This window comes from Pongo pygmaeus, chromosome 1, assembly GCF_028885625.2.
Source record: "Pongo pygmaeus isolate AG05252 chromosome 1, NHGRI_mPonPyg2-v2.0_pri, whole genome shotgun sequence".
NCBI classification, from domain to species: domain Eukaryota; kingdom Metazoa; phylum Chordata; class Mammalia; order Primates; family Hominidae; genus Pongo; species Pongo pygmaeus.
In genome coordinates this window covers 138,038,593-138,056,939 of record NC_072373.2, presented here as the reverse complement: position 1 = coordinate 138,056,939, position 18,347 = coordinate 138,038,593, and the positions used below count along the sequence as shown (strand labels likewise).

At 36.6% G+C, this 18,347-nt stretch overlaps 1 protein-coding gene across 2 annotated transcripts in view; it reads left to right on the top strand.

The window, feature by feature from the left end:
* Positions 1-18,347, top strand: part of EPHX4 (epoxide hydrolase 4) — a 53,338-nt gene that overhangs the window by 17,890 nt on the left and 17,101 nt on the right. For both annotated transcript variants that reach the window (XM_054476425.2, XM_054476417.2), the window contains exons 5-6: positions 2,848-2,951; positions 5,051-5,199. In XM_054476425.2, coding sequence (XP_054332400.1) covers positions 2,848-2,951; positions 5,051-5,199 — 253 coding nt within the window. The remainder of the gene's footprint in view (positions 1-2,847; positions 2,952-5,050; positions 5,200-18,347) is intronic.

Below are 18,347 nucleotides of genomic sequence, written 5' to 3'. Positions count from 1 at the left end.
CTTTTCCTTGGGATAATCACTGTATTTGTGTTGTCTTGAGACAGCAGAACTGCTTTATGTGTACTTTCTATTTAATTACATAGAATATTAAAAAGATGTACTCAAAGGTCAAGTTTAATTAATGTTTTTTGCTGTTTCATCAAGGACACTGTTAAGTGAAACAAGCACTTACTTAAATGTAATTAATTAGTTAGTTTGCCACCAGTGTGTGGTGGTGAAGAATAGGATGACTACTAGTATTGTTCAGTGCCACTGCCTTGATTTGTGCTAAACCAGCAGTGGCTTTAACCATCATTGCTTTTGTAGTACTGGTGCAAATATCAATATGGTGAGAAAAAAACAAATAAATATCTTAATATTGCTATGAAATAGTTTTGATCATCTGGATACCTTAAAAAGTCTTGGGAATCCCCAGGGGTTCACATGGACGATACTTTGAGAACCTTCACTTTAAAGGCAACTCTTAAAAACTTAATAGTGATTAAAGACCTCTGAACCATGGCCAGGCACATTTTTATTTGGTTTGGCAAAAAATAATAATTTTGTATTCTTTACCCTTGTTAAGTTTTCTGAGGTTCAAGTACTACTACTACCCACAGCAGGACTCTAGGAAATAAAAAATTCAGAACCACATATTTCTATTTCTTCCTAAAAATTAAACAGGTAAGGAAGAAAGGGACCATGACTATGTAAATATATAAGTCAATGTAAGTGTTGAGTTGAATTTTAGATACATATCCAACTGACCTATCACTATTGAGGTATAGTGGGATGGATGCTTAGGATTCAAATGTCCTGAGAGTCACTGTATTTTTCTAGGTTGAATTCAACAGCAGAAGTCATGCTACATGTTCGTTCAATTGATCAGGACCCAAGAGTAAATCTTATTTTGGTGGTGGTGCTATATGGACAAACTGTAGCTGGTGATTTCAGCAAGAAAATACTTGGAATATTTCTGGAATTATTTTATCAATAATTGTTTCTGCCCTGTTAGGTCAATATGAGGCTTTCAAATAAATTGCCTGTATTTTTCCCTTAATTGTATTGATATCTCTTAATGCAGGGATGAATAAATCTTGTTAAATTATGACTTTGCAAAAACTATAGTATAACAATGGTATACTTATCTGAAAATTATATTTCTAAAAACTCCATGTTGAATATAGTTATGAAATGGGAAATAAGAAAAAATGACTTTTAGAGTAAGGAAAATAAGATTGCATAGTACTCAAGCATAGACTCTTTTTTTCGCATATTTTTAGAGACAGGGTCTCATTTAGGATCTCATTTTGTCCCCCATACTGGAGTGCAGTGGCATAATCATAGTGCACTGAAGCCTTGACCTCAAGGCTGGGCTCAAGTGATCCTCCCACTTCAGCCTCCCAAGTAGCTGGGACTACAGGCTTACACCACTGTTTTTTTTGTAGAGACAGTGTCTTGCTATGTTGCCCAGGCTGGTCTCAAACCCTTGGCTTCAAGCAGTCTTCCTCCCTCAGCCTCTCAAAGCACTGGGATTACAGGCATGAGCCACCATGCCTGGCTTTACACACTTTTTTATTATATATGATTATATATACATATATATAAACTCACCAGTTTAAAACTTTAGTGTCTTCCCAAAGCACTTAAAATAAAATCTTACTATTCTGGTCCTACATGATCAGGCTTCTGCTTTTCTTTCTGATTCATCATATACCATCTTCCTCTCATTCATTATACACCAGCAACAAAGGCCTTTCTGCATCTGGAATGTACCAAGCCCAGGATCTACTTGCTGTTCCTGGATGTTCTCCCTACATCTTTGCACAGCTGACTCCCTGTAACCATTCAGGACTCAGCAAACATCGCATCCCCAGAGAGGCCTTCCTGACCACTTCTACTATGTAGCAGTCCCTCCATTCCACCCTACCATCACTGCCAATCAGATCGCCTTCTTTTATTTTCTTTATGGTATTATTGATCTCTAAAGTGATCTTGTAAGCATTTGGACTTATTTATTGTGTAAGTTCATTGTTTGTGGGAACCTTTTCTGTCTTGTTCACTGCTAAATCCCCTGGCACATAGTAGATAGTCAAATATTCATTGAATGAATGAGTTTTCTAGATACGTCAATGAATTTATAGGAAAAACTTTTGAGGCCAGGTGAACAAGGCATTCAATTTGAATCAACTTGTAAGGAAAATCTTTTAAACAACCGAAAATTACATCACCATGTATTCCTAGGAAAAGTGGTAGGTCACTGATAATTACCTTGGAGGAAAAGCAGCGTTGTTTGGGCTTCCTGTTCCCTTTTGAGTCAAGATTTCATAAAGTGAAACTTTCTTTTTATTTAAAGTGGTGTAAGACCAGGTGTGGTGGCTCATGCCTGTAATCCCAGCACTTTGGGAGGCTGAGGTGGGCAGATCACCTGAGTCAGGAGTTCGAAACCAGCCTGGCCAACATGGTAAAACTCTGCCTCTACTAAAAATACAAAAAATTAGCCGGGCTCAGTGGTGGGCACCTGTAATCCTACCTACTTGGGAAGCTGAGGCAGGAGAATCGCTTGAACCCAGGAGGCAGAGGTTATAGTGAGCTGAGATCGCGCCATTGCGCTCCAGCCTGGGCAACAGAGCAAGACTGTCTCAAAAAAATAAAAAATAAAAATAATAAATAAAGTGGTATAAATTTTGGAAATACTGGAAATACTCATAATAAGATACAAGAGCATAGAAATTGTTCCAAAGAAGCCTTATTTATGGATTCTTTTATGGGATCATCTTAAAGTGAAATTGTCCTAAAAAGAAGTTCTTCTAACAGTAAGTAATTTATACCCCTTGGATAAGGTCTAACATGGCATTTTAATTTCAGAATATATTTTACGACACCCTGCTCAGCTGTTGAAATCCAGTTATTATTACTTCTTCCAAATACCATGGTTCCCAGAATTTATGTTCTCGATAAATGATTTCAAGGTAAGCCAAACAAATCAAACAAATAATTTATTATTATTATTATTAATGAAAAATATTTTAAAGTCCACGTTTAAGAAGAATAATGAAAAATGAAAGGAAATTATTATAACTTAAATGGTTTTAAAAACTTAACTATAGTCTTGCTTATTTTCATAGTCTCTGTTTATGTATTTAAATACCTGGCTGTTCTTCAAATTTTTGTGAGACTGTGCCCCTATGGGTATACCCCTTTTTAGAGAACATCTCATGGGGAGATGAGGGAATACAAATGTCAGGTTTAATAGTAGCAGAAGTAGAAGACTTTGGGGTTAAAAAAAAAAATCCCTAAACAAAGTAAACATGCAGATATTAGTGTTGCACATACACTGACACCAGTAGTCATATGCAAGTATCTTGGAAATTTATTAAATTCTTCTTTTTTATTTTTATTTTTTTGTTTTGCTTTGTTTTTTGAGACAGGAATTCGCTTTGTCACCCAGGCTGGAGTGCAGCTCACTGCAGCCTCAACCTCCCAGGCTCAAGCAGTCCTCCCACCTCAGCCTCCCAAGTAGCTGGGACTACAGGCATGTACCACCATGCCCCGCTAGTTTTTGTATTTTTTGTAGAGACTGGGTTTTACCATGTTGCCCAGGCTGGTCTGAAACTCTTGGCCTCAAGCAATCCTCCCACCTCAGCTTCTCAAAGTGCTGGGATTACAGGCATGAGCCACCACTCCCGGCATAAATGCTTCTTACATGTCCAACATGGTGTTAGATATTGGTGAGGATTTTTAAAAGGCATAATATAATTTTACCTGTAAATAATTATGTGTATAACTGTGATGGGATAAGAACTTAAAAAAAAAAAAAAACCCAATGCCACTATCAAACCTAACAGAATAAATGACAACTCCTTAATATCATTTAATACCCATTCAAATTTCATTAACTGTCATAACTGTCTTGATATACGTCATTTGTTTGAATCAGGAACCAAAGTCTATACCTTGTATTTAGTTGTTATGGCTTTTAAAATGTACAATAGTTCCTTCTTTCTTTTTTTTCTTTTTTTTTTTTAAATATCACTTATTTATTGAAGAAATTTGCCCTGAGGAAAGATCCATATTTTGGATTTGGCTGATTGCTTCATCATGGTGGTATTTAACTTGTTCCTCTAACCTTTGTTTTTCCTACTTCATAGGTATTGGTGATCTAGAGGCTTGATTAAATTTTAATTTGAAAAGGATACTTAGTAGGTGGTGCTGTGTATTTCCTAACGCATCCCATCAGGGAAGTGCATGATACCTACTTGGTCCAGTTTTACTAATGCTAACAGTGATCGTGGGCTCATGAGTTGTCAGCCTATCCAAAATTTCCTAACATCCTTCCACCAAATTAATTTTAGTATACATTAGTGATCACAGCCTAGGCCCATTATTTCATTAGGATATGAAAAATGCTTATTTTCTAATTTTATAATTCCTTCTGCTTTTAATTGAAATTCTGCTATAAAGAATTTTTCCACATCTACTATTTATTCTGAAATATAGTTCACACAAGAATGGCAGGATATATGCTCATTCTTTTTCTTTTTACAAACAACTTTTAGAGTAATGAATATATATTTGAAATATATCAATCAGTTAGAGTCATTATTCTTTTGGATGCCCAAATTATCCCACAATAGGCATCAAATGAGGCATCCCTTCAGGTTGGCTCTTGTGGCTTTTTGACATAATCCCTTTAGTCAGTGATAGCTTGCCTCTTCAATGCCCTGGGCTTATCTTTTATTTCCTGCCCAGAAGGGGAATTAGTCATTTATCCAAGGAACTCTTGAGCTGGGCCTTGTAGAATATGAATGGGCACCAAGAAGACAGGATGCTTTTTATAAAAATGCAGTGTGCAGGGGGGATTAGAAGGGAAGAATATAGAAAAAATAAAGCCAGGAAAGCAGAAATGCATAGATTATGTATGCATAAACAATGAGATCTCAAACTTGGCTAGAGCAGAAATTAGGAGTTGTCACCGCACAATGACCACCATCCCCTTTCCAAAGCCAAAGACTTAGCTTATTATTACATAACAAAAAAGTTTTAATTATTGTTTTCTCACTTAAATTAGATTTTGAAACATCTGTTTACCAGTCACAGCACTGGCATTGGAAGAAAAGGATGCCAATTAACAACAGAGGATCTTGAAGCTTATATTTATGTCTTTTCTCAGCCTGGAGCATTAAGTGGCCCAATTAACCATTACCGAAATATCTTCAGGTCAGTATAATTTCTTTTTAGTTAAATAAAAATATTTCAGTCTGATCCTAAAGGGACAATATTTTATTTTTAAGGTTAACTTCACCACTTATCCAAAGACTCAAATAAGGTATTTTAATTTTTTTAGTAAGTTGCATAATCTTTTTATGGACAATTTCAAACATATGGAAAAGTAGATGGAGTAATATAACAAATCCTCCATGTAGCTGTCACTTGTTTTATCCATAACTGTATCAACTTATTCTCTCCTTTTAGATTATTTGGAATAGATGTATATTTTTAGTTCTTTTTAAATGATGATTTATTTATTCAAGAAATATTTATTAACCACTATGTTCTGGGCTGTGTTAGTTACTCAGAACATAGTAATAAGCAAAACTAGATAAGGTCTCTGATCTCACAAAACTTGTAGCCTAATAGGGAAAACAGACATTAAGCAAATAACCACAGTAATGAGTGAATAGTTATAAACTAACAGAAAGGCTTTGAAAGAAAGAGATGAGAACTGAGGAAATGATGTTAGACCAAAGAAGTGAAGGATGAGTTAGGTATTGACTAAACAAGATTGGGGACAGGGGGACTGGCATTCCAGAAAAAGGAAACAGCAGGTACCAAAGCCCTGTGGGAAGATGGAAGAGGGTTGTAGCTTCAAACAACAGAATTAGGGCTTCTTGGCTGGAGCACAGAAAGTAAGGGTGAGAAGAGCATTATGAGGCTGGGTCCAAGAGGTGGGTAGCAGCTGGCCATGCACAGCCAAGTAGACCATATGAAGGATGTAAAAGCCACGAATGCGAAGCCAGTGAATGAGAATCTCAAGCAGAAAAGAAAAACAACCCACATGTGTATTTGAGTAAGTTCAGTGTGGTCATAGTGCAGAGAATGTATTGGAGAATTTTCAGAGTAAATGTGGGAAAACTGCAGCAGTCCAGGCTAGAGATGATGGTAACTTGAACAACTAGTCTGAAAGAAGTGGAGATGGAGAGAGTGGGCAGATTTAAGAGATACTTAAGAGGTAAAATTGACAGGGGTTGGCAATGGGTTGGAGGGGGAATGAGAAGAGAGATATCAAATATGGCTCCTGGATTTCTGGCATGTACAACTGTATGGATAAGCGTGCCATTTACTGAGACAGGAAACACTAGAATGGGGCTAGTTTTTATGGGAAAGACATGAATTTTATTGATCTTAGGCTAGTTGACTTTTGGGTGATACCTTAGATATTCAAATACACAGTTGGGTAGTAGGGTCTGGAACTCAGAGGAGAGAATCTGCAATGAAGATATATAAGATCTGGGAGTCACTGACGTAGAGACAAGCTTTGGTTTTAGAACATATTGTCTGGGGAGAAAGTATAAAGTGAAAGATAAGACATGGATATTTGTCAGTTTGGGTCTGTACTTAGGGAAAAAAATGAGATTCCATTTCTCTTAAGAATTAGGAGCCACAGCTGGCCTTGAATTTGAGGTTTAGGGATTTGAATTTGTGCTACCTCCATGATTCTGGAATTCTCAGGGCAGAAATTATGTGTTAACATGCCTTAGGCTGTTAACATTCCCTAGGAAGCCTGGCAGAAACAAAGACAAAACTTCTCCAGGATACATCTCAATTCAGGCCTGACAATATTCCCACAGATGAAGTCCCCTAAAGATGAGTTCATAATCCAAATTTAAAAATATCAACCTGGGCCATGCCTATAATCTCAGCACTTTGGGAGGCTGAGGTGGACAGATCACCTGAGGTCAGGAGTTCGAGACCAGCCTGGCCAACATGGCGAAACCCTGTCTCTACTAAAAATACAAAAATTAGCTGGGTATGGTGGCACATGCCTGTAATCCTAGCTACTCAGAGGCTGAGGTAGGAGAATCGTTTGAACCTGGGAGGCGGCAGTTGCAGTGAACCAAGATCACACCACTGCACTCCAGCCTGGGTGACAGAGAGAGACCCCATCTCAAAAAAAAAAAAAAATTAACCTACCATTAATAGCAGTCAGAATACAATCGCAGCCAAACTCCTACAACTTTCAAATAATAGAACTAACAGGGACTATAAAGTATGTTTAAATAATTAAACATAAGAAAGAATAAAAAATATGAGGAAAGAATAAAGTAATATCAAGACAGGCTGGAAAGAGCTGAAAAAAAACTTCTAGAAAATGAAAAATATGGTCATTGAAATCTAGAAGTCTATAGATGAGTTAAACTGCAGATCAGACAAGCCAAAGAGAATTGTGAATTGAAAGATAAATCCCCCCCAAATTACCCAGAATGTAGCTTAGAGAGACAATGAAGTAAAAATGTAAAAAGCAAGTTGTAATTTATATGGAGGATAGAATTAGAAATTGCATATGTATATATATGCTAATAATTTTTTGTGATAAAATAATAGAAATAGAATAGTATTATTTTCAAACCAGTAGAGGGGAACAAGAAAATGATCAGTTAAAAACTGTCAATAAAAAAATTTAAAACTATCAAAAAGGCAGAAAGGGAGAAAAAGAAGCAAAGCAGGGTAAATAGAAAGCAAAACTAAAATGACAAAACAATTTCAATATGTCAGCATGCACAACCAGCATTTATATATTAATATTGCCAGTTACAAAACAGAGAATATCAGATTGGATTTTTATTTTATTTTATTTTATTTTATTTTTTTATTATTATACTTTAAGTTTTAGGGTACATGTGCACAATGTGCAGGTTAGTTACATATGTATACATGTGCCATGCTGGTGTGCTGCACCCATTAACTTGTCATTTAGCATTAGGTATATCTCCTAATGCTATCCCTCCCCACTTCCCCCACCCCACAACAGTCCCCAGAGTGTGATGTTCCCCTTCCTGTGTCCATGTGTTCTCATTGTTTAAAAGAATCCATCTATGTGGTGTTTGCACAGTTACAATTAAAGCACAAGGACACAAAATGGTTGAAAGTAAGAGATGGAAAGTTACAGCAGATATTGATTTAAATAAAACAAAATCTTTCAAACTCTGTGGAATCCAAAGGGAGTCATGAGATTATATGAATGAGGGAAGAAGAGATAAATCCAAATTTTTTTTGAATAACAAGAACAAACTTACAAATATATATATATCTTTGGCAAAACAGAGATGTTAATTTAAATGTTCTTTGTAGGTAACAGTTTATCAAGCAAGGCAATGATTAGAAAGGCAGATAGATTGCAGAGGCTACAGGTTATATTTTATAGGATATAGCAACAGTGACTGAAGTTCACGTCTCCTTTGTTTGTTTGTTTGTTTGTTTGTTACAAATAACATTTGTAAAGAGAAAATAGAATGGCACATTTTCAAACAAGTCTTTTTTTGTATTCAAGAAAAAAGATTTAAAATCTTAATTTTGGATAGGAGACAAGAATGACAGTTTTCAAACATGTTCTCAATTTATCTTTTTATCAGCACTTGCTTTGAGTTGTAGAACAGTACGTTGTAAGTATCTATAAGGAAAGAGGGAAAATATTCTCGTCTTTCTGAGATTCTTTTACTAATAGTTGTTTATTAGGAGGACTTGCATTCCCAAGAGAAATCACTGGAATCCTGTTAATTAGCAGAGAGAGAGAGAGAGAGAAAGAGAACGAGAGCGAGCAGGCCTATAAACTTCAAAACAGTTTTATCAAGGCAAAAGATGGAGTTTTAAACTAGTTGGTTGTAGGTTAAATCTAGTTGGGGGAAAGTTACATTAGACCTCTAGAAGCTCTCTGACCCCCCTCTGAGTAATTCTTTATATAGATAAGCAAAGCTGAGTATATCATTAAAAACAGGGCTATGTAATGCACATTAAGACTACAAATAAGGTATAGTCAGGCATGAAAATAGCCCTCATTTATTACCCTAAGCCTCCTTGGGACTATGTCCTCATCCAAAGACTTGCCAAAATTTGGACCTGAGGAACCAGGATGAACTGGGAATAAGACTAGCTATAGGACCTGTACTGCAAAAAGATAATTCTAAACGTATAACAGAGCATCAAATAATAAAGCAAAATGAGACAGTCTTATAAGAAAAAATGGACAAATCCATAATTACTGTAGGAGATTTTAACCCACCTCTCTCTGAAGTTGATCAATCAAGCAGAAACAAATTAACAAGGATATAGATTTGAACAACTCTAGTAATATCTTTGATCTGATGAAAAATTTTACAACTCTGCACCTAACAATTAGAAAAATACACATTCTTTTCTTTTTTTTTTTTTTTTTTTTTAAATAGTGGTGAGGTGTCACTGTGTTGCCCAGGCTGGTCTCCAACTCCTGGGCTTAAGCGATCCTCCCACCTCAGCCTCCCAAAGTGCTGAGATTACAGGTGTGAGCCACCATACCCAGCCTATTCAAACATGTAAAGAATATTACAAATATTGATTACCTACTGGACTACAAAGCAAATCTTAACCAATACCAAAAAATATTACATAGATTATTTTCTCTGAACACATTACAGTAGAAATCAATAACAATAGCAACAAACTTTTAGAAAACTTCATATATTCAGAAATTTGACTTCTGAATAACTCTGGGTAAAAAATCTATGGAAATTAGTAAAAACTTAGAAAAAATGATATTTCAAAACATGAGGAATAGTTAAAACAATACTTAGGAAGAAATACATAGCTTTAAGGGTTATATTAGAAAAGAAGATTGAAAATCAGTGAGATAAGAGTTCAACTTAAGAAGTTAGAAAAATAACATGTAAACAAAAATAAATTAGAAGGCAAATAATTTAAATTACATATATAAAGCAAAAATTAATACAATAAAAAACAAAGACACAATAGAGATAAGTGGCAAAACCAAACACCGATTATTTGAAGACTACTAAGATAGATAAACTATTGGCAAGAATGGTTAAGAAAAAACAGAAGGCACAAATAAACAAAGTTAGGAACCAGAAAGCAGTAAAAAAAAATAACTATTAATACAAATATAACAGACATTAAGGTATAAATGTTTAAGTTAATAAATTTTAGAACTTTGACAAAATGGGCAATTTTTAAGAAAAACATAACTTGTCCAAAACTACTCATGAAGAATTCAAAAACATGAAAAGACTTATAGCAAACCAATATGAATTTAAAGCATATCTATAATAACACACATAGACATACAAATACACACCCATACGTAGAAGCCTAGATGGTTTTACAGGTAAGTTTGTTTTTTGTTTTTTTTTGAGACGGAGTCTTGCTCTGCCGTCCAGACTGGAGTGCAGTGGTGCAATCTCGGCTCACTGCAACCTCCGCCTCCCAGGTTCAAGTGATTCTCCTGCCTCAGCCTCCCGAATAGCTTGGATTACAGGTGTGTACCACTGTGTCCAGCTAATTTTTGTATTTTTAGTAGAGACAGTGTTTCACCATGTTGGCCAGGCCGGTCTCGGAACTCCTGACCTCAGGTGATCCACCCACCTCAGCCTCCCAAAATGCTGGGATTACAGGCGTGAGCCACCGGCACCCGGCCTACAGGTAAGTTTTACCACAGAAAATCCCACTGTTAAATACTCTTTCAGATATTATAAAAGGAAGATATGTTTCAGCTCATCTTATGAGGCTAATATAACTTTCACACCAAAAGAAGGATTGAATAAGACAGGCAAATTATAGGTCAATTTAAGTTATAAACATAGATCCACACATTCAAAATAAAACATCAAAATGAATTCAGCATGCATTAAAAAATTAAACCAAGGATGAGTTAGCATTAAAAATCCAATTAGTTAGGCTGGGCACAGTGGCTCACGCCTGTAATCCCAGCATTTTGGAAGGCCGAGGCGGGCGGATCACCTGACTTCGGGAGTTCAACACCAGTCTGACCAACATGGAGAAACCTCATCTCTACTAAAAATACAAAATTGTCCAGGCATGGTGGTGCATGCCTGTAATCCCAGCTACTCAGGAGGCTGAGGCAGGAGAATCACTTGAAGCTGGGAGGTGCAGACTGTGGTGAGCCAAGGTCGCGCCATTGCACTCCAGCCTGGGGAACAAGAGCGAAACTCCATCTCAGAAAAAAAAAAAAAAAAAAAAAAAAATCCATTAATTTAATTACCACATTAACAGATTAAAGGGGAAAATATGACCGGCTAAATAAATTAAGAAAAAGCATTTAATAAAATTTAACACACATTCATGCAACAATTCGTAGTAATCTAGAAATAGAGGAGAAAGGAGTGGACCTCAGAGAGGTGGGATAAGCCTGCATCTGCTGAAGGGATATTTCTGGGAAACTGACCTTTGCTTTATTCAATTGTCCCAGAAATAATAATAATAATAATAAAACATCAAGGGTGTTTTGCACTGGTTATTTGCACCTGGGGAGCTGGCAGGCACACAAGATTCTTCAGAAGTTGGGGCCAAGGAGATACAAAACCTCTATTAAAATAATATAAAATGGTATAATACTTGCTTTGTATTACAAAGTAAGTAATGCATTTGTAGTACTCTCCACAGTTGTATTTCCATGGGAAACTTTGGAGGCCCTGGAAAGTTCTACTGGTATCTGAGAGAGTAATATATTATCTCCTGCTTTATGAAACCATCTTTGTAAGTTTCTTTTTCCTTTGTCATTAAACTTTATATTCTCTGTGTCAGTTGGTGTCTATCTGTTAATCACATTACGGTTCCATTACCACAACAATGAAGAAGGGAACTTCATCTACCAAAAACCTATAGTAAACATCATTTTGTGATGAAACACTAAAAGCATTTCTTTCAAAAATAAAGAATAAAGATAAACTCGAGGGGCCAGATGCAGTGGCTCACGCCTGGAACCCCAGCACTTTGGGAGGCCAAGGCAGGTGGATTGCATGAGGCCAGGAGTCCGAGACCAGCCTGGCCAACATAGCAAAACCCAGTCTCTACTAAAAATACAAAAAATTAGCTGGGTGTGGTGGTGGGCGCCTGTAATCCCAGCTATTCTGGAGGTTGAGGCATGAGAATGGCTTGAACCCAGGAGGCAGAGATTGCAGTGAGCCCAGCTCTGTCACTGCACTCCAGCCTTGGCGACAGAGCAAGACCCTGTCTCAAAAAAAAAAAAAAAAAAAAAAAAAAAAAAAGATAAACTTGACTACTGTAACTACTTCTATTCACCACTATATTATGTCTTAGCCAGCATGTAAGATAAGGAAAAAAAAGTGAGAATTGGGGAAGGAAGAAATAATAATTCATAGATAATGTGTTTATATATCTAGAAAAACCAGGAGAATCTACAGAAAAATTATCAAAATTAAAACAGCTCAGCAAAGTTGATATATAAAAGTTCAAGATACAAAATTATGGTGTCACAAATCAACAACCATTATAAAACATTTATTTCTTAAACAGATGCACCTGCAAATGCAACAAAAAATTCTAAGGCATATAGGAATGACTCTAACAAAAGATGACCTTTATGCACTATCAAAATTTATTCTAAGACATTAAAGAATATGGGCTTAGAGCAGTGGCTATTTACCAACCAGTAGAGAAGTATTTTTTTTTTCCTTTGAGACAGGGTCTCACTTTGTTGTTGCTCAGACTGGAGTGCAGTGGCATGATCACAGTTCACTCCAGCCTCGAACTCCTGGCCTCAAAGGACACCATCTCAAAGTGTTGGGATGACAGGTATAAGCCACCCTGCCCCACCGAGAAGTATTTTAATAATTTCACAATTGATACAGGCTTGCTGGTATAAACTACTGAAAACCAGCTCTGGTTTATCATGTTCATGAGTGGAAAACTGCAATATCATAAAGTTATTGGGGCCAGGTACAGTGACTCATGCCTGTAATCCCAACACTTTGGGAGGCTGAGGTGGGAGGATTGCTTGAAGCCAGGGGTTAGAGACCAGCCTGCAATACGGTAAGACAATGTGTCTAGAAAAAAAATTTTTTTTTAATTAGCCAGCTGTTGTGGCATGCCTCTGCAGTCCCAGCTACTCAGGAGGTTCAGGTGGAAGGATCACTTGAGCACAGGAATTCAAGGCTGCAGTGAGCTATGATGCTCACTGCATCATGATGATGATGATGGAGTGCCAGTGCACTCTAGCCTGGGTGATACGGCAAGACCCTGTCTAAAAAAAAAAAAAGTTTTTAAATTAATAATTTAAAAATAAATTAAGTTATTGGATTCTCCCCAAATTATTCTATAAACAATGCAACTTCAGTGAAAACCATAAGAAAGTTTTTAAATGAAACTTGACAAGCTGATTTTAAAATTTATATGGGAGAATGGCCGAGATCATTTTAAAGAAAAGAATAAGTAGCTGGGCGTGGTGGCTCACACCTGTAATCCGAGCACTTTGGGATTCCGAAGTGGGTGGATCACATGAGGCCAAGAGTTCAAGACCAGCCTGGCCAACATGGCAAAACCCCGTCTCTACTAAAAATACAAAAAATTAGCTGGACTTGGTGGTGCACACCTGTAATCCCAACCACTTGGATGGCTGAGGCACGAGAATCACTTGAGGTTGCAGTGAGCGGAGATGCCACTGCACTCTAGCCTAGGTGACAGAGTAAGACCCTGTCTCAAAAAAAAAAAAAGAATAGGGTGAATAACTCTTAGATATCAAGACTTATAATAGAGCTATAAAATAAATAGAATATGGTGTTCCCTCTGGGATGGACAAATTGATTAACGAAACAGCAAAGAAAGCCCCAAAACAGAACCACATATGTGGGAACTTGGTATGACAGAGATAGCATTTTAAACCAGTGGTGAAGATTCAATAAATTTTGTTGGACTAATTGGATATGCATATAGAATAAAACTAAATTAGGTCCCTATATTTTATTTTACCAAACAAAAAATAAGCTTCAGGCATTGGGTATTCATGGACATAAAGATGAGCACAATAGACAATGGGACTCCAAAGTGGTGGAGGGAGGGAGGGCAGCAAGGGTTGAAAAACTTCCTATTAGGAACCATGTTCATTATTTGGGTGACAGGATCAATAGACGCCCAAACCTCAGCATCATACAATATACCCATGTGACAAACCACATGTGTACCCCCTGAATCTAAAATAATAAAATAAAGTAAAATAAAAATAAGCTTTAGGGAAATAAAAACCCAAATGTGATAATAAAACTTTCAAATGTCTAGAAAATAAAACTTTCATGACCTCATGTGGGAAGGATTTCTTAAATAAAGCACAAAAAGCTCTCAAATTGTGAAGACTGATGCATTTGATTACATTAATATTTAAAAATATCCCACCTCCTACCCCACATATCACAGCTATGTTATTCTTTGGTCAGAAGCCTTGGTGCTTTCTGTTTTGTTGTTCTCTTATACATAGGGTGTCGCCCTTGTCTGTGTGGTCCATGGTGGCTTACCACCACATCTGCATTTGTCAGTGGGAAGTGGGAAGGGTCAGACAGGGCATGCTGGGCACACATTACATCCTCACCTAGCAATAGGAAGTTTAGGAATTCTGGATGGCCAATTGTCCTGCTGAAACTTGGATTTTTTAAACACTGTAGTGGAAGGGAAGAAGTTTTGTGGAGCAGTATCTAGCACATCAGGTAAGTGAAAATGTTTCACACTCATTTGATTGGAAAAATATCAACCAATTGAGAACATATTGGCAGTGAAGTAGAGGAAAGAGAATTCTTACATGCTGCTTGTAGAGCATACAATCAGTTTGAAAAACGGTTTGACAATATCAAGTAAGGTTGAGGTTGCGTATACTCTGAAAAGCAGTTCTATTTCTGGGGATGTACTGTAAGGAAACTCTTGTACATGTGCATAAGTGGATGTGTACAAGAATGAATTTGGTTATTATTTGAATTATAAAAATAATTGGAAATTTTAAAATGTCTATTAACAGAAGAATGGATCAATTGCAGTATAGTCATATGATGGAATTCTATATAGGAATGAAAATGAGTGAAGTAAAACTTCATGTATCATTGATGCAGGGCAGGCAAGCCCCAAAATTGGGGCTTTGCCTGGAAGGGTTCTTGGCTTTGCCCAGGAAGATTCAAGGGCAAGCTGGTGGTGTTAGACAGCAACTTTTATTGAAGCAGCAGTGTACCGCAGCGGCAGAGGTACTCCTCCTTACAGAGCAGGTCTAACCCATAGGTAGTGTGCCCAGAGTAGCAGCTCAGGGGCAGTTCTGCATTCATATTTATACCCACTTTTAATTACATGCAAGTTAAGGAACATGTAATTTCTAAGTTCTAAATTTCTAGAAAAGGGGTGATAACTTCTGAGTGTTGCCACAGCAATGGTAAAGTGTCATGGCACTGGTGGGCATGTCATATAGAGAAGTGCTTTTGGTGCCTCTTACCTGTTTCAGCCAGTCTTCAATCTGGTCCAGAGTCGAGTCCCACCTCCTACCTCATCATCATCAATGAATAAATCTTAAAAATATATTAAGGCACAAAAACAAGTTGTAGAAGGATATGTAGAGTATGATACCATTTATATATACAGTTTAAATGCATCCCAAACACCTTTATGTATTTGTAGAAATGCATGTACTACTGTTGGGTATTTGGGGAGAACCTGACAAATAGCGCCTCTTTGCTGCCCAATATTTGAACCAGTTGAGAAATCAAATGAGTCAGCAGATAAAAACTAAAATATCATCTTAATTACTGATTACTTTATTTCATATGTAACATATTTAATGTGAAATTTAGTAATTTGAAACCTCAGGGCTAGAGAATATGCTTTTCTTCTGTTTTCTGGAAACACCTCTCTTTTATTTTTTATTTTTATTTATTGTTATTATTATTATACTTTAAGTTTTAGGGTACATGTGCACAATGTGCAGGTTAGTTACCTATGTATACATGTGCCATGCTGGTGTGCTGCACCCATTAACTCGTCATTTAGCATTAGGTATATCTCCTAATGCTATCCCTCCCCACTCCCCCTACCCCACAACAGTCCCCAGAGTGTGATGTTCCCCTTCCTGTGTCTATGTGTTCTCATTGTTCAATTCCCATCTATGAGTGAGAACATGCAGTGTTTGGTTTTTTGTCCTTGCGATAGTTTACTGAGAATGATGATTTCCAATTTCATCCATGTCCCTACAAAGGACATGAACTCATCCTTTTTTATGGCTGCATAGTATTCCATGGTATATATGTGCCACATTTTCTTAATCCAGTCTATCATTGTTGGACATTTGGGTTGGTTCCAAGTCTTTGCTATTGTGAATAGTGCCGCAATAAACATACGTGTGCATGTGTCTTTATAGCAGCATGATTTATAGTCCTTTGGGTATATACCCAGTAATGGGATGGCTGGGTCAAATGATATTTCTAGTTCTAGATCCCTGAGGAATCGCCACACTGACTTCCACAATGGTTGAACTAGTTTACAGTCCCACCAACAGTGTAAAAGCGTTCCTATTTCTCCACATCCTCTCCAGCACCTGTTGTTTCCTGACTTTTTAATGATCACTATTCTAACTGGTGTGAGATGGTATCTCATTGTGGTTTTGATTTGCATTTCTCTGATGGCCAGTGATGATGAGCATTTTTTCATGTGTCTTTTGGCTGCATAAATGTCTTCTTTTGAGTGATCTGGTGAAGAGTTTATATTTCTCTTTGCTCTTTGACTTATGGTCTTTTAAAACTCCCCTTACTTTACTAATTCAAATGTTCTGTGCACCGATATTGCTAAACCATGCAGATAACTGTTAGAAAATGGTTTGTTTTTGAACATTATTGTGCTCTAGAATGTAAGTGGCTTTAAAGTTTGTGTTCTTTTTTTTTTTTTTTAAGATGAAGTTTGCTCTGTTCCCCAGACTGGAGTGCAATGGTGCAATCTTGGCTCACTGCAACCTCTGCCTCCTGGGTTCTCCTGCCTCAGCCTCCCAAGTAGCTGGGATTACAGGCATAAGCCACCACACCCGGCTAATTTTTGTATTTTTAATAGAGACAGGGTTTCACCATGTTGGCCAGGCTGGTCTTGAACTCCTGACCTCAGGTGATCTGCCCACCTTGGCCTCCCTAAGTGCTGGGGCGTGTGAGCCACCGTGCCCGGCTCTAAAGTTTGTATTCTAACCCATCAGTTAGTAAGTATAGAATACATTTTTCTATAAATTTACCCATTTACAAAGAATTTAATTTTTAGGAGCATTACAACCAAATGGTGGCTACTTGCATGGTGTCAGAAGTTAAGTCCATGGTAGGCATGTGTAATATCCTGCTGTCAACTCCGAATTGCCACAAATCAGGCTTTTTTATTTACTAGTAAAAATGTGACTCAGTGCTAAACAGTTAGATGTTCATTTTCATTCTTAATCAATAGGAGTATAATTAATACCATCAACTTTTCTGAAAAACAGTAACAGAAGATGTCAAAAGCTTCAAAAATATTTGTTCCCTTAAGCTCAGGAATTCTACTTCTAGGCTGCAGCTCAAAGGAATTATCAGAAATGCCAAGAAAAATCTGGGCATAAAATGCTTATTATAGCGTAATTTAAAACAAGGAGAAATAACACAAAACCTAAATATTCAATTATAGGGGAATAGTCAAGTCATTTATGAGTTATGCCATAAACTAGTATCTTTTACAATTATTTTTGAAAAATGTTATGAAATTAGAAAATTCTTGATATCATTTAATGTGAAACTTGTATACGTGTACTGTGTATAAACTGTCTATATTGCATTATATTTATAGTATGGTTTCAAGAATATGCATAGAAAATGCCAAAATATTACCCTTTTGATAATGGAATTATAAATGATTTTATTTTTGTTCTTTATATTTTTCTACTTAAGAAAGTACAGGCCATGTGTGCTGGATCATGCTTGTAATCCCAGCAGTTTGGGAGGCCAAGATGGGAGGATCGCTTGAAGCCAGGAGTTTGAGACCAGCCTGGTCAACATAGCAAGACCCCATCTCAAATTAATTTTAAAAACATATATATATACACAACAAAAACTTTGTTTTAAAAAATAATCTTCTTGCAAAATATAGTATCATGTAATATTAAAGCTCAGTTCGAATATATTTTTTGAGTTTTCAACTCCAATTTTCACATAAAATGCATCAGATTATCTAAGAACAATTTAAAATAAAGCTAAACAGTAACATATAAATAGTTTAAATCTCTCTTTCATTACACCATTCAGTAATTCTGGTATCCTTTTGAAACAAATTACTCCTCATAGTGATGAATTTCCTATTTAACTTACAGCTTTTAT